This window comes from Lactuca saligna, chromosome 2 (assembly GCF_052625555.1).
Source record: "Lactuca saligna cultivar CGN05327 chromosome 2, ASM5262555v1, whole genome shotgun sequence".
In the NCBI taxonomy this organism is placed as follows: Eukaryota; Viridiplantae; Streptophyta; class Magnoliopsida; order Asterales; family Asteraceae; genus Lactuca; species Lactuca saligna.
In genome coordinates, this window is record NC_136418.1 from 33,589,426 (window position 1) to 33,611,350 (window position 21,925).

The window sequence follows — 21,925 nt, forward strand, 5'->3', positions numbered from 1 at the left end:
CTTTTAAGACGTTTCTATTAATATTTTCAGTAACACAAAAAATTAAACGTTAAATAAGGTTGGGAAGATTACGATCGTGCATTTAATGAATTAGTTTTTATCTAACGCTCCACTTTTAGTTCTCGGGTTTTCATGAAATATGAGTTGTCAACTGATCTCACCCCTATATATATATATATATATATATATATATATATATATATATATATATATACACACACACACACACACACACACACACACACAAGATGTTCGTTTTGATCATCTTATTTCAGTATTTAACAAACTGATTATTTAACTATTAATATCTCAAAGGGAAAATGTCATATTAGCCCATCAAACTTATCATGTTTGTTTTAAAAGGTTACGATTTTTTTTTGTACATTAAGGGAATGAAATCTCGTTTAATATGTTAAAAAGGTCACTTAACCCACTATAATAGGTTTTAATCTCATTGTAGCCTCATTTCGGTTTCTTATACCAAAATCTTTCAATCAATCGGAACTAGTACCCTTTAAATACATCTCTTCTTCAACTTCACTCCATAAATGGTGAACACCATATCAAAAAAAAAAAAAAAAAAAAAACCCAGAACACCATATCCAAAAAAAAAAAAAAAATGGTGAACACCTTCTCCGAATTCCCGTTACCCATGTTTTGAGTGACCCACCACCAGACAGTTTGTAATCATCCCATCGGTTCTTGGAGGCAAGGATGTTGGTAAAAATATCCGTTTTGATAGGTCTGACATTTCATCGAACAGATTGTGTCCACTTTAAATTTGTTTGTGTTAATTTTGTTAAGCCTAAGGAGGACCAATTTCATATTCAAATCTATTCTTCTGAGATATGGAAATGGAAGATTTTAGATGAATTTATTTCTACTCAACAACCCTCTAGTGACCGAAATGAAGACGTTGACCAGAAATTGGTTTGTTGTTTATGTTAGCGAAGAAGAATCGGAAAAGCCAAGAAAAAAACAAGTAGAATCGGATTTGATTTTCGGTACCGGTAGGGTTGCTTCGCCAGTAGAGATGGTGCATCCGAATTGGGTTCCCAACACTTTTGAGCTATCTTGCTTTAAGCTCAACGCAGAAGAGTTTGCATCGTTGCCATTGACGATGTCGGATTCAACTTGTGGAGGTTATCAATTCGGGTATATGCCCATTTACTTTGGGTAGTCATCAATTGAACGTGTACGAGATGTAGAAGGATCATTCTGATTGGTCAAACAGTGGTCAAGGCATGCATTTTACAGGATTACCCGGTATCAAGTCACATAAGGATGTTTTAAAACAGGAAAACGAGAGTTCATTCCCCTAATGTACAAAAAAAAAAGAAAAAGTGAAGTGACCTTTTAAAACAAACACGATAAGTTTGATTGGCTAATATGACGTTTGCCCTATCTCAAATGGCTAAAGCATTTGATCGTTTCCAAGCTCTTTTATTGCAATCAACGATCTACGTTTGTGTCCAAAAAGATTAGATGAGCAATACAAGTACTAAAGTAAATCATTTGACACACTATTGTTACTACACATTTACGAACAACCTTATTCGTTTTTTTTTCTTTCGTAACAATATAAACAAATACAACGTACTTTAAATTACTTCCTGAATCCAAAACTGCAATCTTCCCACAGTACATAGATGACTGATGGTTAGACGCTAGGTGTATTCACGACACTACCCACCATCTCTAGAGACACACATGGCTGATCAACCGGAACCTGGATTCCATAAACATATATATATTAGTCACATAATATTGTCGAAAATAATACAACTTGTGACAAGTTTCTAGTCTCACGTGAAACTAATGGACTTTTTTTTTTGAAGGGTAGGAACTGTAAGGTTTTATTCAAGCATTTATATAACATAAACTAGTCGAATGTCCGCACGTTGCACAGAAACACCTATATAGTTGAAGTTTTTACAAATATATGTTTTTTTTAATATAACAATAATGTTGTTGTTAAATTTGATATAATAATTCGTATACTAAATTGATATAATGTATTGATTATTTGGAATTATATGATAATATATACATTTATTATAACTGCATAATCTCATTCGTTTGAATAACTTCTATCTATGAGTTATAGATGAATAAATTTAAATATAATATATGGTTTAATTTTATTTATAGTTGTTATTCTCAATTATTTTTTTAAAATTTATTTTGCTTGATGTTTTAATTTTTATTATTATAATTATTTAAAACATCAAACATTGTTTTTTTGATTTTAAAGGTAATAATATAATCATTTTTATAGAGTTACTTTTTACAATTGTTATTGTAAGTTATTTTAAGCTACTTATTTGAAAAGTTTTAACGATTATAACAATATCTTTAGAAAATAGGAATTTTCTAATATGTGCCCTAAGGGCATATATAAGAAGCATTAATTGATGTTATATATTACTATAATTAATTATAAAATACATTAATAATAAGAAATATTACCATAACTAAATGTGAAGTGCATTAATAATTTCCATAATAAATGTATTTCAAATTTAATTATGGTAATATTTTTCATAATTAATACTTTTTATGTGTGCCCTTAGGGCACATATTAGAAAATCCCTAGAAAATAATATTTTAGCTAATTTGAGATTTTAATTTAGTTTTTGCATTTATCACAAAAATTTATCATTTTTAATTATTTACAAAATATTCTTTGGTCTTTTAAGTGGAACTGAAATTTATATTTAAGTTGAAATTGTAATGTTATATTTAAAATAACAATTTAAGTATTTTGTTCAAACTGTTCAAAAGTTGTAGCTTTAAACTGATTATGGTTTACATACAACAATATATTAATTCTAATAAATTAAGTATAATATGTTTAAAATTAAATACATAACTTTATAAGTATAAGTGAAGATATTATTTTAAAATTGAGTATATTTATATTTACACTTTAGGTTTCATATTTATTTAACCTTATTAACCAATTTATAACCATTATTAAAAAAACACTATAATTAATCACTTTTAACTATTTACAAAATATTGTTTGGGTTGATTAAGTTAAACTAAAATTTATATTTTAGTTGACCCTGTAATGTTATATACAAATTAATAATTAAAGTATTTTATACAAATTGTTCCAAAATTGTATATTTAAAATGATAATGGTTTACATCCAATAATATATTAAAACTAATAAATTAAGTATAATATGTTAAAGTTCAAAAAAATCACTTAATAAGTAAAAGTAAGTATATTATTTTAATATTAAAATTTAATTTATATGTGATTATACTTTGGATTTGATATTTATTTAACCTTATTAACCAATTTATAACTATTATTAGAAAAAATTGAAAAGTCATGGTAGTTTCAAATGAATTTGATAAAATGAAATAAACAAATAAGTTTCAAATGAATATGGTGAAAGAAAAAATGTTTCATATATATATATATATATATATATATATATATATATATATATATATATATATATATATATATAATGATTTTTTCTCCAACAGTAAGGTTTTATCCATTTCTGTTATTTTTTTCATCTATAAAAGATATGCATAATGTGTTTGTTTGTAAAGTTATAATAATAAATTTAGATGATGCACCTTTTGTCATGTATAACGTTTACATGTAAATAATGTAATATTCGATTTTCTGTATTATTTTTATTCTTGCAATTTTTTGTTTAGATTTTACTAATCACAATTTACGAATTACAATGTTTGTATATTAATAATGTTTTACAATAATGCTTACTTTTGGAAACAAACCGGATTAGAATCCAGACTACTAGTGGTCTAGATGATCAAACCATCAGTCATTCATTGGTCTAGACGATTAAACATTAAAAGTTAAGAATAGCCGAAGAAAAAGACTTACAAAATGGCCAGCTCCAAGAATCCAGTAGAAGGCAAAGTTCTCATATGACTTAAAGAATCCTTTTGTGGTGCTCTTATCTTCACCACAGTATAATGGAGTCCGATTAAGATTCAAGTATGTCGATAAACCATCCCACCTGACCCATAACACAAACCAGCATTTTAGCAACCATTAGTTGAGTAGTTACGAAAAGTGGTGTATAATTAATTACTTGAGTTTATTGATCCATGCTTCTGTCCCCTTAGTTGCACATATTAGATCAATCTGTCACATAAGTTACTAAAAATATGAGTCTTTGCATCTCAACAAGATAATTCCAATAACTTGGCAATATTTTCACACCTGTCCGTTGTATACAGTCACATTTACACCCTTTGACAAAAGCTCATCAACCTGTTAAAAGTGAAACCGAGGCTGAATCTTTTGGTATTTTCTGATGTGGTAATTAAATATTTCAACACCATATATGCAACACAAAGTGTGTCATAAAAGTCGAATAGTTGGAAACTTTACCTCCGCGATTCTTGGTCTCATGAAGTCTCCTTCCATGGCTAGAAACACACCATCACTTTGTCCTCCCCATCTACAAGCCATAGATTATCATTACAATGATAAATATAAATAATCAAATCATACAAAAACTATTTATAATGGTTTTAATTTTTAAGTCTTACTCCACGTTAGTGGGAATGATTTTGAGCTTCTGTCTAATTGGACCATTCATGACGGAATCCAGATCATTTGCATTGGCTTCCGAGACCATAGCATAAGGCTTCTTTCCAAATCCTCTTGATATTTTTGTTGTCAGGGAAGTTGGATCATTTTCCCCATCCAACATAAAGTTGTAGAAGTCCTAAAATTCCAACATTTTGACGTTAAATTACATGTGTCAAGAAAAATAACTAAACAATGTCTATCGTACCACACCATTGCTGCTATCAAGGATGACATCCTCGAGATCCCTCCATGTGTCTGTTGCCTTTGCAAACTGTTTGTCTGCTATCTGCTGCTGAATCTTTAAAGCTAAACTGCACAAACAACGTATATATCAGATACTTTTCGCGACACTTTTACAGGTTCTTGTTTCCAACATATGTAAGTTTTTGGTCTAACCTATTCGATTGATTCAAACCAACATCATCAATCCTTGACACGTCTTTAAGTAACGGACCCCATGAAAACTACAAAAAATGGTTTGTTAAATTGTTATTGCAGATAGTTAAAAAAAAAAACACACATTATATTTGTAACCAAATGAGGGCACTTACCACGAAATCTTCGGGAGAAATCCAACTATCGCCCAACGCAACACCTATATCATCATACAACAACCACAAGTTTCTTTCAGTTAACTTTTCAAGTCATTATACACGATTTTTTGTTTCAACCAAATCACTGTTTCATAAAATAAAAACAAAAAATGAAAGACTGAAATGCTATAACACACAATTTTTTGACCAAAAACATTTCTCCATATGATGTTTTAAGCATTTATAATTCCCCACATGTTACTTTTACAAAGAATATGAATAGTTTATTGCAAAAAACTCGAAGGATATAGATAACTATATATTCTGCTATCTAGTTATGGAATATGTAATAATTTTCTTGTAGTGAGCAAATACCATATATATACTTCAAAAGGAAAAGCTCCGGAATTATATATTTTGCAAAAATGAAGTACCTCCAAGTTGAAGCTTAAGTTCCCCCTTTTCGATAGCTTGTAGAGCAGCAAGTGCAAGGGTCACTGCGAATTTACCTCCATAAGATTCAGCGAAAATATAAAGTGGAGACATTATAGTGGTCTGGTTTCCATTGTGGATCGCTTTCAACAATGTTGTCGCATCTATTGCTGCTTCAACATCGGTTGTGACAAACAAGTTATCGTTATCCACATAACTATACCCAGTCCCAACTGGGCTATCCTGAGAATCAGAAAGGACATGACTTAATCTTATAAGCTTTTCGGTTTTTAGGCACATCGTGATCATAGTGTTAAATAGGATACTCGAAACATACCACAAACAAGAGATCTGCTTTCTGAAGCCATGTTGATTTTCTTGGCTTCAAATCAACATCTAAGGGTCCGAGTTCTCCAAAATTTCCAAAACCAACACCGGAACCACCCTGGTATGAATAAGCACCATTAACAACTAGAACTTGTAGCTATCAAAGTATTAATTTGGTCCTTCATAGCGCATGACAAGGCAGTGTTTCCTTTTTTTTTTTTTCCATTAAATTTCGTCTGAATAGATGTTTAAAAAAGATTTGAAAAAAGGATTGACAACACACATGGGAAATGAAAGTGAAAAAATGAAAAGAAGTAATTTGTAAAAAGTAAAAACTAATAGTTATTCAGTGAAAACTTCATAACCTTACTTATTAAGTCGTTTTTTCATCGAGTAAAAGAGCTACATATATCTTAGAGATTAAGTCATCTATCCATTAAATTTAGAAAAAGTGTGGTGGAAGTTAAATTAGTTGACTAACTACTAGATTCTTTTGGCGATATTATCCACTTAAACAGTGTTTTGCGGTGGAGATATTAGTTATGACATATCAGCTTCTACAGTTAATCTAAAATCATGTGCCATCAATACTTTATCATCACTCTTATATTAGCGTAACTAGGTGTAAGATTCGTGTATTATACGGGTTTTGATTAAGGTTTAAATATTAATCATTTAAGATAAAATTTCGAATTAAATACAACTTAAATGATGAATATGTAAGTATTTCAATCTATAATTCTATATACTAATAAAGATACCTATTGAAAGAAATGAATGTAAAATACTACAATGAACAATTCAATAGATCCTTTGTGCAAACTCACTTATTTAAAAACCTGAATTGTCAAAAGGATAAATAGTAAAATTTTAATGCCCATATATGATATATATGAAAAAAAACAAAAAAGGAAATTACGTCCTTTTGCTATGATATTAATTAACTAATTTGAATTTATATTCATTTAAAATTGCCCAAATCATTCCTTCAAATCAATTCCCCAAAATTAATCCCCATAAATTAGGAATCAATATTTTCAACTCTTATAAAACTTATTTAAAAAATTCAATGTGTAATTTTTCTAGATTATGTAAAAAGAAAACCTAAATTATAAGAAAATGATATTTGGCAAAATGTCACAAAAAGTGGTTTTTTCTGGAAATATCAACAACTATTTTTTTTTTTTTTAAACTAAATGCTAGCTATAGCAAAACCACAATACAGAAAAGGAACAGCTAGGGATGTCACAAAAAGAAATTCGCAAAGACATGTGATCAAAATTAATATTCCAAATCTTTTGATTTATTTATAATGTAGAAGTTAGTTAAACAAATGTTAATAAGATCTAAATTAGAGATTAATACAGTATTAGATTAATATAATAAATTAACTACTAAATATATACAATAAGTAAAGAATAAATGTTAACGCCTTCTTTTATTTAAATCTGGACCCAAGAATACACTTGCTAGTGCAAGTGGTCGTTCATAATTTGAAAGAGCATATGCGGCATTGTTGCAAGTCATTTGAACTAGTTTGTGTGAATGTGGGTCATGTTTATCAAGGTGATGTATGAATAGTACTTACAGGGCCTCCTTGGAGCCACAGAATTGTAGGCCATGGTTTGGTTGAATGTTTGGGTTTATTAGGACTCTTATACAACCACCAAAACATATGTGCACCTATAACAAAAGCAACAAAAATTAAAACATGAACTTTTGCTAGTAATGAATCCATGTAAATCTAAACACGTACCATGGCGCACATCAACATATCCCCATGTTTCAGAACCATCGGCAGTCCCTCCGGAACTATTCCCAATGGAAGTAACCAAAGATAGTAAACCAAAAATACATAGAACAAGAACACAAAGATATTTCATGGAGATCATCTTCATGTCCAAAATGAAATGTAATTGAAGAGAATTTTGATGTAAATAACATGGAAATATAACATAAGAACCTTCTCCTCTTTGTTTACTTTATGGTGAAAAAACAAAAGATATAGAACAAAGTTGGATGGTGATTGATGAATACAAGAAATGAATTGTTTTAATCCACATAAACAATTAAGGTTTAAAACTTTTTGTCATCTTCCTTGTTAGAAAGTATTTGAATTGAATATTCCAGCATGAACATAATAAATATCTCTAATTATATATATATATATATATATATATATATATATATATATATATATATATATATATATATATATATATATATATATATATATATATATATATATATATCAAGTAAGAACAAAAAATATATATATTAAAAACCTTAAGAACCTTTAATTTTAGTTTATAATTAAGATTATATTTATGGTTTCTCAATTAGATATTTATAAATCTTGTAAAGAGCATTTTGTCCATCTATTATTAAATGATAATGACATGGTTGTAAATAAAAAGAATTTTAATCTCATTTTTACAAACAAATTGTTACACTTGAATCATAAAAACATCAAATTAAAAAATTAGGATTACAAAACTTCATTCTCCGACTCTCTCACCAAACATCTATTCATTCTCCATCATATCTCTGGCGACTTTCTGTCGCCACCAAACACCGACCACCGATGCCGCCCCTTACCTCCGGTGGAAACAACCTCTACCACCGCAACACTACCACTCTTACGACCTTGCTTTGGTCATACATCTTCATCTCGTCTTAATTTTTTTATTTGAATCTCCATGAAACACCATCGGATCTAAACAGATTTTGTCCAAGTCCTTCTCCGCTAACCGTCAAAGCTTGTCTTCGACCTCCAAATCTTTTGTTTTCATTGGATCTATAGTGCTTTAGTCCAGATCTATGATCTTCGGCAGTAGATCTATGATGCACGACGATAGGTCTACAAATTTTGGATATAAATATATTAATTACTCCTCCAGCTCTACATGCTTAGGAATTTACCAACAAAATCTTGCTCCGGTGACACATCTCCATTTTTTTCTTGATTTCTATGAAACACCACCAGATCTTCAGATCTGGTGAAATCTGGTTCACTACACTGTTGCATGTCGTTAACCTTCAAAATCCTTCGTTTTCATAAGATCTGAAGTCGTTCAGTTCAAATCTAAGTTTTCCGGCGACAGATCTATGATCTCCGATGACATATCTGTGATTTTCACCTCTAGATATATGATTTATGCCTACAGATTTATAATCTCCGACAAAATTGACAGATCAGATATGAGATCGTCGTTAACCACCACCACCACTGTTGCCTTTTCGCTCCGATAACGCACCACTAACTCACATCTATCTCTTTCTTTATGATTTTCACTAAAACACCACCATATCTACAATATGATGATTTTTATTTTATTATTTTTCTTGTGTTAAAATGTGAATTTACTGTTTTAATTTCTCTTTTGTTGTTTATTATTGTTATTATTTGTTTAACTGATATTAAGTTGTGAATTCATCATTATGAAGTTGTGAATTCACTGCTGTTAAGTTATGAATCCAAGCTTTTTTTATTAGTTATAATATTTGCAAAAATATTAAGTTCTAAACCCGTTGTTACTAAGTTGTAAATTGATGTTTATTTTTTTTTATTTGTTTTAATATTTAACTAAAATTCGTATTCATATCTTACGCTTTATGGTTTTATAATATGAATTTAATTTAGAATGTGTGCTGTTACGTTAGTGCTTTCTTAAAAAATAATAATAATAATAATAATAATAATAATAATAATAATAATAATAATAATTTAGATCTTTTAAGTTGTGATTTTTATGTTTTAATGTTTTAGTTATTGTTCAGTTATGTTAATGTTAATTTTAACTTTTATTAATAAGAAATATAAGTTTTAAGTTCTGAATACATAAGTTTTTATTTGTCAACTGATGTGAATGCATGATTTTTATAGGTTTTAAACTATAAATACATGATGTTTTATAAGTTTTAAGATATGAATGCATGAGTTTTTTTTTTTTTTTTACAAATATGGTTGTTTCAATGAAAGATATAAGTTTTAAGCTTTAAATGCATGGTTTTTGTAAGTTTTAATTTGTGAATACATGATTTTTTATACGTATCTAACCATTTTAATGAAAAACATAAATTTTAAACTGTAAATATTATGAATACATGATTTTTTTTATTTTTTTCATTTTTGTACTCTCTAAGTGCCAAATTAATTACTCACTTCTAACTTTTGAAGTCTTTTTTCTTCAACTTTCACATTAAATATTTTTATTTGTGTTATATATTATTTGATAAAACTTATAACAATGAAAGACATTTAAAATAATATATATATATATATATATATATATATATATATATATATATATATATATATATATATATATATATATATATATATTGCATCAAGTATTATTTATTAAAAAGAAAAAAAATATATTTAAAGACAAAATTGAAAAACAAAGACTTGAAAAGTGAAATGTGGACAACTAATTTGGGACGGATGTACTACTTTATTTTCCTAGTATATTCATAATAATATTAATTTAGGGTTTTAAACTTATGAGCTCTAATATTTTAATGTCTCATTTATTGTCTAGTTATGTTAATGTTAGTTTTCATGGTTATTAGTAAGAAAATATATGTTTAATTGTGAACATATTATTATTTTTTTTAGTTTAAAGCTCCGAATACATATGTTTGAATAAGTTGAAGTTGCGAATACATGGTTTTTATACATATTTCATTGTTTTAATAAAATACATAAACTTTAAATTGTGAATGCATGAGTTTTTATAAGTTTTCAGTTGTTAATGGATTTTTTAAAATATATCTTATTACTTGATTGAAAAGCATAAGCTTTAAGCTGTATATTCATATTTATTAAGTTTTTATATAATTTTAAATAAAGTATGTAAAATTTAAATTGTGAATATTTTTGTAAATAAACTTCAAAAGAAGCACAATCCTATAGATATGAAGGTATAAATGTAAGATTCAGTTTAAGAATATGGTTGTCAACGTATAACTTTTGTGCATTAAACTATGAATTTATTATATTAACCTATCAATTTTTTGTTGTAAAAGTAAACCGTGAATTGAATGTATTATGTTTTGAATTAAATGTATTAAACTGTGAACTTTTCATGAATTTTGTGTTAAAATATGACAAATTTATCTATGAATGTTTGTATTAACTTTTTGTGAATATATTTATTTTTTGTGTTCTATAAATATAAAAGAATACATTAGTTTTTATAATGATTTTGTATTAAACTCTTAATTAGTAGACTACTTGGCTTAGTAAACCGAGAATAAAATATTTAAGCTATAAATCTATCATTTTGCATAAAGATCTAATTTAGAAAAAATGATGGTTACGAAAGTGGCACATATAGTTGGTGGTGGATGTGTGGTAGTTAGTGATGGTTGTAGAGTTTGGATTTGACTTATTTGAATGTGTGACTTACTATATAAATGATTGTATTATATTGTAAATTTTATATATTAAACTAAAAATTGACTATATTAAGTTATATAAATTATATAAATTTTGTTTTAAACTACGAATGAATATATGCATAAAAATATTAAACTGCATATTATTGGTTTAACATGTCTATTAAACTATACATATGGTATTATAAACTATGAACACGTTTTACAAACAATACATTTTTTTTAAAGAAACCTATAATTTAAAACAAAGAAAATTAATTTTTTCAAGGTATAATTCTATTTTCTATTATTAAACATTTTATATTTGGTTGGAAAAATAAAATGGTATGTGCTAAAAGTATTTCCCAAGAAGTGGGAACTATAACATTTGTTCTATTAAGCTGTAAATTTGACCAAAAAAAATATCATTGAATTTGGTGTTGATCTGTCCGACGATAGTGCGATGGTGATCCACTGTCAAGTGGCAAGTAGTTTTAAACTACCGAATGAAAATTTTTGTTTAATACAACATAAATGTTGGATTTGTCCACAATAGACTTAATAACAAACATTTAAAAAAAATGATTCTTAGAGTTTTTAACCTTTTTAGGCTCTCATTTGAAATGTGGATTGACATATATTGTGCAGACGTGTGGATAATGTTATTATGTAAGAATTAGAAAAGAAAATATGTTGTTTGATAATATGAATACGTTTAACCTTACATAACTATTGTCATTATCATATATTCCCACTAATTAAATCGTCTATAAGGTTCTTATATACTTATTATTATTATTATAATTCTGTCAGAACGTTGTCAAAATGTTTATTAAGTCGTATTCTATATGAATGAAAATGAGTGAAAACGATGTGTGAAAACAAAAATAAATAACAATTAGTGACAATGTATGAAAATGATGATATTTGTGTCAGGTTAAACGTAATCACATTACTAAACAATCTCTTCTCTTAGTAATTCTCATAGAATACTATTGTCTACACATCCGCACAATAGTTAAAGTTTCACAAATTATTCCTCATATCCAACCGAATCGGACTAATAACATGTACACGTTATAAAGACCTATTGAATCGGTCAAACATAAGACTCGCCTTAAGAACTCCACTACCCAATCTCCGCACCGATATGTGGAATCTCGCCTCCTTAACCACAGAGAGAACATAAAATTGGTCTCCCACCCAAAATTTTTCCATTGAAAACCTAACCACAAAATCTGATAGCCTCTGCCAACCACCACTCGTGCTCTTCTACTAAACTGACTACCTTCATCCACTATGATGGGTTTTGATACAAAATATGAGTTAGTTTTTCATAAAACCCGTCAACAGAAGCATTAAAATGACAAGTTTATTTTTAGTTTATAACAAAACCAAACCATAAAGGATCCATTTGTAGAGGCTAGAATGAAATAAAAAAACACAACCAAAGAGTGTTTAGAATGACAACATTTGAACCCACTTGGTTTTGTGGTGTTGATGAAGATAACAAGTGTTAAAGAATATAATTTCTCTATGTGTATCCACCATCAAGAGTAAGGCACTAGGAATGTTAGTTCCTTCTTATATTATTGAGTGTCGTAAGCCTTTAATTGGTTAACTCAAATAAGCACTAAAGGAGGCAAATCAATAAAGCTTCTAGACACCAAAGTAAAGCACCACACTTCAAAAAGATGAAGCTTCTCCATACTTATGGTTTTAGAAAGAAAAAAGGAAGAAAATAAACAAAAAAACTAGCTCAAAACTCATGTAAGAAACTTCTTTAAATACTCGATGCAAAGTAAGATTTCACCATTAAAATACTCTAAAGTAATGGCTTGTATAAGGAGCATGGGAGACAAGGCATGGAAGCTCAAAAGCAGCCTCCATACCTCTGACACCATTTTCGGCCATACCTCTAAAGGAAATAAAGGTTCTTTAAATGTTATAAACTCTAAGTTTATAAAATATAAACTTTGTCTTTAGGTAATAGACAAAAGATATGCATCCTAATTTTCACGGATAGAAAAGACAGATTTTGTTTATGCTTATTTAAAAATCTGTGTATCATTTTTAGGGGAACATTGCGGAATTTTTTCCCAAAAAACATGATAATGATATTGTCAAAACATTTCTAAAGAAATGTATCTTATTTATATTAAAATATTGGGATGTCATCATCAATACAAAAAAATAAGCATAACAAGATATTACAAGCCTTATAGTAATTAAACTAGTGGCTTAAAAATCCTTGAATCCCTCAGCAGACTATATCTTTAACATCGCTGCCTGTGATACAATAAACTAGTATGTCAGGTTGGGAAACCTGGTGAGCACATAGGGTTTTCAACCCAAAATAATATAATTATTATGTTTAATCATCAAAAAATTAACCCAATTTCTCATCCCCATTATCTTCTTTATCCTTAAGCTTCGACCCTAAGAATCATCTACTCTTCATTTATTTATTCCTAAGGATTGTCCTATGGAATAGGCACGAAGTCCATCACTATAAGGTTTATCTAATAGGCACTAAGTCCATAACTGTCGATGTTATCTATGAGGCACATCTTCCAATGTTATCTATTAGGGACAACTGCCAATGTTATCCTTTAGGCACAGCTGCCAAGATTTTTATAGTGCATCGCTGCCAATATTATCCATTAGGCACAACTGATAGGATTTTTAGAGTACATCTGCTAGATGACTGGATCGACTTTAAAGTCAAGGATTCTCATCATCTTTCACCTATCTATATCATCTTTCATCTCTCCTTAACCATATCATCTCTCATATATCCATCTTTACATGTCACACCCCCGGACGAATGAAACGGTGGAAACATCTGAGGGCGGATGACGTCATGTACAGTACACAACAATTGTATAATAGAGATCAAAGCAAACACAACCATTGTATTGATAATTTAATATTTACATTATATGTGAATCATTGTTTGACTCCAAAATCATACAACAAAATATAAGACGTAATAAATACTAAGCTCCGTCTTCATCAAAATGTGACTGGGTACCTGTCTACTAATTTTCTAAGAATACAAATGGTTTTGAAAAGAGTGTTAAAAACTAAGTTAGTGGGTTCATAAGTATTTTGTATGAGAAATTTATGTTTTTGTTCCTTGTCCATTATAGAGTTTTGTTCCAGAAAATCCAATGTTTTCTTTAATATGTACTGAAGTCTTTGTTTCTTGAAAATGATAGTATGTTCTACCAGAAAATCCAATATTTTCTTTAGTATAAAATGTAGTCTTTATATCTTAAGATCAAAAATGTATGAATACCATTATATTTGGGATATAGTTTGATATAATCTTATATCCTTATAAAACTATTCGAATATATGTTATCCAAATATGTAAGTCGTATTGTTTTATTTACATGGTATCCTTTATTGTATTGGAAAATAGTGTATCATAGTTTTATATGAATAAAACTATCTAAATATATGTACATAAACCAAACGTATTGTTAATACCAAATTGTGAATTGTTATAACCATACTTAACGATTGTTGGCCTGTTACGACGTTCCTCAGTTGTCGAAATGATATGACCTTTATCAGCCCAGACGTGCCGGTCTAACTGTAGTTAATAGTTTAGGTGCGGGATTTTCAGTCCCGTATAGATCTACACACAATTGTCACGGTCTCCCTCCAGTAGATTCTAGTTAGAAAAACAAGACTTTTGTTGGTACTTAGGTAAGTACTTGAAGATAGTGTCTCATAAAGCTATATTCATGGTTTACGTATAGTATAGTGAAATCCATTTTTCTTGTAATGTTTGTATGTATTATCTCATCGTAGTATTTGTATAGTGTGAAAAATAATTATTCTTTTAAATAATTATTTTCTATGTCCCCAACCGGGTACAATATTGTATATGTTCCATAAACTATACCTAATATAGTTTATATAAATGGTTTCGATGAAATAGTTAACCATTTGTATACTATTATCAAATTTTCCATGATAATAAAATGAAATGAAATAATTATATATTTTCGTTTATATAATTATACCATTTTGCTCAACCTCTTACAAAATGGTTAAAGTTTTACCGAAATCAAACGTATATCCGTATGTAAATTTATATAAAAATATAAATATAATGATTTGTATATTAACACAATTTATCTTGTGTTTTACTTGTATTCCCCCCCCCCCACCCCCCTTAAAACACACAACTAGAAAAACAGCCTTTTACGACGCTCATTGCGCGTCGTAAAAGGCTCAGACGACGCGCAAATGCGCATCAAGGAAGGCCCTGTCATAAAGAGAGACGACGCGCATTTACGACGCTCATTTACGACGCGCAATGCTTATCAAGGAAGGCCCTGTCATAAAGGAAGACGTCACACATTCACGTGTCATAACCTTACAATGCGCGTGTTAATGACACGCAATGCGTATCAAGAAAGCCCCTGTCACGAAAGGCTATGTCATAAATGAAGATGACACACATTTTTGCGTATCATAATTTTAAATGTTTAAAAAAAATATTATTTAAAGATTTACTAATTTTCAAATTAAATAATACATTAAAAATCTCATAATACAAAATAAAATATCATAAATAACAAAGATAATTCATTTCACTAATATGTTAAATACAAATAATTATTCCAAAAGTGAGTAAATGTTATAAAAAAATGAACTCATTTATATACAATTGCATCATCTAGCTTACTATGTGCCAACAACTCTCTGTGTGTTTACTTTTGCTTGAGTCTCGTTTCCTCCAAAGCTTCTAGCCATGCCAAAATATTGTATCTTGAGTCTCGTTTCAAGAACCAAAATCACCTTCAATCACCCAATTAAACTCTAATGTTGGTAGACTGAGAGTTCCAAAATCAAGTTTTTACATCCATCACCTTCAATCACCCAATTAAACTCTAGATCTGCTGTTGTTTGAAAGAAATTGGTGTTTGTAATCTATGAACAAAAAAAATGCAAAGACCAAGGTTAACATTTTCCATATAGAAAGCACAACTGGACATATGAATATATAATACGCAACATAAACATTTTCATGAAAATGATATACACAAATAAGTAAGAGTGATGATATTGATACCTTAATTACACCATTGGTGAACGAAATTTTAATTGGGTAATAGCAATAATTGACCATTGAAAACAAATAAACAAAGGATCACATCATAATTAGCTCAATGAAGTAATTCTTATACATTGTCTCTACCAAAAGATTCATCATGGAAACATTTTTGTTGGAAATAACTAAACAAAAACCTAAATACTAAGAAAAAAAATTATAGTAATGGTCTTGTTTATCATGTTGGATATTTTAATTCTAGAATAAAGTGTGGTTGCATACTTCATCTAAAAACCTGTTTGTTTCATGAAATGGGAGAATTTTTCATAAAAGTGCATTTAATGATTTAATCCTTTGAGATATGGAAAACTAAAATGGTGAAAGATGCTTACATTTTTCAAGGACTGGTAGCAGCACCAAATGTTGGCATCATTGCAGTCAGTCCCTATAAGAGTGTTTAGTATATATGTTATTATTTATAAAACCAAGGGAAAAAAAAGGAAAAGAGTATAATCTTTTTACCTTCATGGTAGATGCAGATGCGACTATGGAGTCATCAAAAGCACGATTATCCACTGTTCATAGTAACCTAACACCATCTTGATTTGCTAGAAGTTTGATTCCATTCTCACTGGTTGAAACAACCAATAGAATTCCTTCCTTGTTAAATCGTATAAAAGGAGAAGCCTGCAGATAAAAGTTATGAGCCATTGTATTATTAATAAATTAAGGAATTGGAATTTAAAGGAATTGTAATCCATTGTATGTTTGAAAAAATATGATGGAATCAAAATTTATACACACAATGGAATGGAATCTCATAGTCCACTCTTGAACCAATATTATCATATATCCATGCCTTTATGTTGCCATCGGTTGCGGTTGAGAAAATAAATTGGGTTCTCACTAATCTCTCTTCTGGTTATTTATTTATTTAACAACTTTTCATATAAGGAGACATACCTCTAACTCAATTGAGCTAGTAGTAGAAGAATGATCTTTCCTCTCATGGAAATCCCTCTATTCACTTCCTCTTTTGGAGCCTTTGGGTTCTATCTCTCCGGTAAATCCTTACCGTTGGAAGCCTTGTGCTCACTGATTTCAGCATCAAGTTCTACAGATTCCAAAAAACTTCCATCTGTAATCCTTTGAATTCCTTTAAGAAAAAATTGTTTCATTTGTTGTGTAATGTGAGCTACAAACCCTGATTTTGTTTCGGGTAGAGAAGGAATAGTCCCATTGGTAGGAATAGTTGAAGGAGGATGACAAAGCTTTTCATTAAAATGATAATTTTGTCTTAACTACTGGCGTGGAAGGACTCTCAACAAGATTTTTTTCTTAAAGAATTAAAAAAAGATATCATAGAATTATATCTTTTTCTCAAAGAAACTTGAATATTCATTTCTTATTTCAAGAATTATGATTTAAACTTACTATAGAATATACACTTATATAAAGCTATATTTAATTGCTTCGATGTTTCAGTATTAAATTGTTTGTTTCTAATTTGGTTTGTGATTGCTAGATTTTGTTTTTATATGTTCACGTCCATTTATAATTTTAGTTTGCCAATTAAGTTGAGATTTTAATAACTAAAATTAACTAATCTTAATTTAAGAATATGATTTTTCCCATTTACTAATAACTACTTATCAAATCATAGCCATAAGAGTAAATGCCAAGTTATACCTCTAAAACCATGTCGTTTAGGGCCATCGCTGAGAGCTCTCAAATGTAACAACATTCTTTGCTACGAGGGTTAGAACTTCTTCTCCCTAGTATCATCAAACCCATACGACCACCACTCACCATCTCCTTTGCACGACAATTCAGAAAAATGAGGAAATCTTTGTGAAATTGCTCACGATATGCTTTTATCACACTTGTTGGGCTTGTTGTTGGCATACATATATTCCTTTTGTTTGTGTTATGAAATTCAGGAACCTGCTCAAAAAAGATTCATTAATACAACTATTTATTAAATGTGTGTTTATTTTGTTGGGCTTGTTGTTGACATACCCCATTGTGCATATCTCTATGTGAATGTGTGTTTATTTTGTTGACTTGGATATTTCACAGGTGCTTCCAATGTGTAATTTTTTTTTTAGGGAATGGATTTGCTTACCATGGACCTCTTTCATCTATCAGAGTATGAAGTATGTGTATCCCATTTTCCTATTACAAGTTTGGCTTTTGTGTGAGAACAATGCTACACCAACATTAAAATATTGCCCTAATTTTAAAAATGTTAAATAGATTTGCATTACTTAAGTCTGTTTATCATGTGAAAACAGTGCTACAATAACATGTATGACTTGTCAATAGCAGAATTTGGAAAATGGCAATCATAATCACATGCAAACAAGGCAGCAGGAATAGCCAAGATAAAGCTTCAAGCTTACAGTAGTGACTTGTTTGCTCAACACGACTATTTCTTAAAGGCTGATGATTCTTCCACAGTTGTTTTTTATTTATCCACATAATTTTAAAGTTAACTGACAATTATGCCCCTGAATTAAAAATTAAGAGATTTTGAAGAAAGAGAAACCTAATGATTTGTTTATGGCCTTGTACCACTTGCACACACAAGGAATACAAACAACGAACTCCAAATTTATTCCATACCATGAAAGTCATCTGTATAAAATTAGTGGTAACACATACACACACGAAAAGAATTGAGTCAATCCTAGCCCAATGGGACATGAAATAATAAAAACCAGAGATCTCTATTGCTAATAATTCCCATATGCAGCCAACCCCCAGGAAGAAATCAGACACAGACTGGAGCAATAGAGAAATTCAACACCTAGGTAACCATGAAAATTTTCATGATGAATAAACTTAATTTTGAAGAGACAATTCATCTTAATAATGGATTTATGGACTGAAGCTTAAAACTCCACCGTATGAATGAAAAAAGTAAAAAAAAAGTAGATATAAATTGTCTATACTGTGAATTTTAGCCAACTCCATGGGATAAAAATGGAAATGATCCAATTTCCTGAAAGTATTAAAATATGCTTTTTTTAAGTGAAGGGCATAGTTGTCAATTAACCATAAAATTATGTGGATGAATAAAAAGAAATTGTGGAAGAATCAACACCCTTTCTTAAATATTTAACCTCATCTAAAACCTGAAAATCACATAATCATTGGATTCAATAAGATTTCATTGGTATTCAAAGTAAGGAGCTATTTCATTCTGTTCGAAAAGCAATCCTTCTACACTTTTCAGACCTTAGCAGCATGGCTTTATTGATTACTTTGTTTGGTTTCCCACTGCGTGCATTTGTGATTCCTCCTGACACAACAGTCGCAACCATTTCTGCAGCAGGAATGTTAAGAGACTCGACCAAACCACATGCTCTTTGACCAAAAGATGCCCTACAGATGATGATGATTTTGGTAACAACCTGCTTGGCCCTTTCCACTGCATTTCACTAATCACAACCCATAAATTTTCATAAAGATTCCAGCATGATTATCCAACTTTTCAATTTGATTAGAGATAGATTTCTTGTGAGTCAAAAAAAAAAGTTACCTAATTGAGGGCAATAGACTGCTGTAGAAGAATCAGCTTAGCTCTATATCTTCAATATGGCATTTTGTCGAACACATTCTGTGCAATAACAAAACGAAAATCTTGCAATAAAAAATTCCATGTATGGTTGTAAACCAGTCAAAGTCCCGGAAAGAAAGAACAAAAATAAGATAACGAAAAATAGCTTCACAAGAAATGTTACCTTGTCTCAGTGTAGGAACCACCGCCATCCTCCTTTGTTAAAATTAAAAAAAATTAAGAACATGTTCAAACGTGAAACAATGACAATATGTAGAATAACTGAAAGTGATGAAGAGAGAAGAGATGGTTGCTGATTATTCCACGGTGGTCACTTAGTGAAAATGGTGATAGAAAGCAAAACCAAAGATAAGCCACATAACAGTTTCCTAAATTGAACAATTTTACCATGTGGGAGAAAGGAGAATCCTTTGCTAGGTGTGAATATCGACTGCTAGGCATGAATATCGACTGTTAGGCGCGAGAATCCTCAATTTATGCCGACTAGTGCAGGAAAAAGTAGAAATGGTCGTCGTTCTCCAATTAAGGGTTTTTTCATATTTAACTAAGAGAAGTAGTGTGAGGGAAGAGAGTGGGTAAAGACATCGGCCAGAGAAATTTTCTTGTGGAAGATCGGAGATTTGGTGATATTGTGATTTTATTGTAGGAGAAAAGAGGATTAGCGATGATATTAGGGTTTTTTTGGGTATTAGAGTGTCGGAGATAGAGATATAGAAAAGAACGCGAGTAATAAGGTAGAGGGTAACATGGCGGCCTTTCAAACTTTTTGGATTTTCCTTTCCCCCCAATTGCAAACGAAGGGAACACGCGTTTCATTAAAAATATAAAGCGACATCTCTACACCACACCCATTTTTAACTAAGCGCCCTCCGTTTTTTTTGTTGGACACCAATTTTAGGGCCCGCAAAAATGCGTGTCCTCTATCCTTCAAATTTTTGAAAACTGATAGTAATATTTAGGGCACGTACAAATGCGCGTCCACTATCAGTGTGTGTCATTAATTGCGCATCGTAAAAGGCTATTTTTCTAGTAGTGACATATAAAAATCGTGAGAACTTAGGGGTATGGACTCACCTTGAGTGTGTTCTTGGCTGGATAATGGTGCGAGTGGCGATGTTCTTCACATTAGACCACATGAATATAGTCGTATCCTAATTTGTTCTAACACATAATAATGTGTATAAATTACATAAACTATTAATAAAGTGTTATATAAACATTAAGTGATATAAGTAGGCTTACCAAATTAATTCTGTTGGGTTCTTGGTGTTGCGTCTTGGGCTCGCTTCCTAGCCCATCTTTTATACGGTATGGGCCTGTCCATCCGTATCTTACTTTCTAGGGTTTGTGTATTAATAGATGTTTGCATGCATCTTTTTAGTAACTGATAGATCGGGGTTTTTACGTGTAATTTTAGAAGATCTCTTTTGAAACCCTAGAATCCTCTACAGCGGAAGTTCTTTATCGAGCTCTGCTGAGGATTAAAAGTTCTAATCTTTAAACACATTTAAATCCATTCTTGAGTATTGTTTCATTGCTTTTCTTTCTTTATATACCTGTTTCAAAGATCTAATCGATCAAAGGGAGTTAATATCTCATCAATTGGTATCAGAGCTGGAGGCTGTGTAATTCATACACATCTCTTCTGTGAAAGAAGCTATTAGGGTTTATTTCGCATTAACTAATATTTATTGAGCCGTCACTCCATAATTGACGTATCTCATTACTTGTTCGTTTTGCCCTAATATTATATATTACAAGTTTGATCTTTCAAAGAAGTTATTCGATCAAGCATGGACGAGTCGCCATCTAATCCCATTAATATTTCGAACAACATTGGATCAACAACGAAGATTCCCATCCTTTACACCCAAGATTATGAAGTCTGGGCACATCACTTTGAAGATTATGTTATAGGATCTGAGGACAATGGATACCTCATCTGGGAAGCAATCGTATCGGGACCCTTCGCTCATTCTGCAACTTCAAGGATTATTAAAACTCAAA

General features: G+C 30.1%; 1 protein-coding gene across 1 annotated transcript; it reads right to left on the bottom strand.

Annotated features, from left to right (window-relative positions):
* Nucleotides 1-1,461: 1,461 nt before the first annotated feature.
* Nucleotides 1,462-7,830, bottom strand: LOC145030849 (serine carboxypeptidase-like 51). Its single transcript, XM_078979280.1, has 13 exons — nt 7,639-7,830; nt 7,471-7,565; nt 5,893-6,000; nt 5,558-5,798; nt 5,142-5,185; nt 4,987-5,054; nt 4,796-4,901; nt 4,548-4,726; nt 4,387-4,456; nt 4,216-4,266; nt 4,085-4,137; nt 3,874-4,009; nt 1,462-1,729 (listed from the first exon to the last, which is right to left on the bottom strand). Exons 1-13 carry the CDS (start codon nt 7,778-7,780, stop codon nt 1,661-1,663), a joined length of 1,362 nt encoding a protein of 453 aa, XP_078835406.1. The 5' UTR covers nt 7,781-7,830; the 3' UTR covers nt 1,462-1,660.
* Between the last annotated feature and the right edge of the window lie 14,095 nt (nt 7,831-21,925).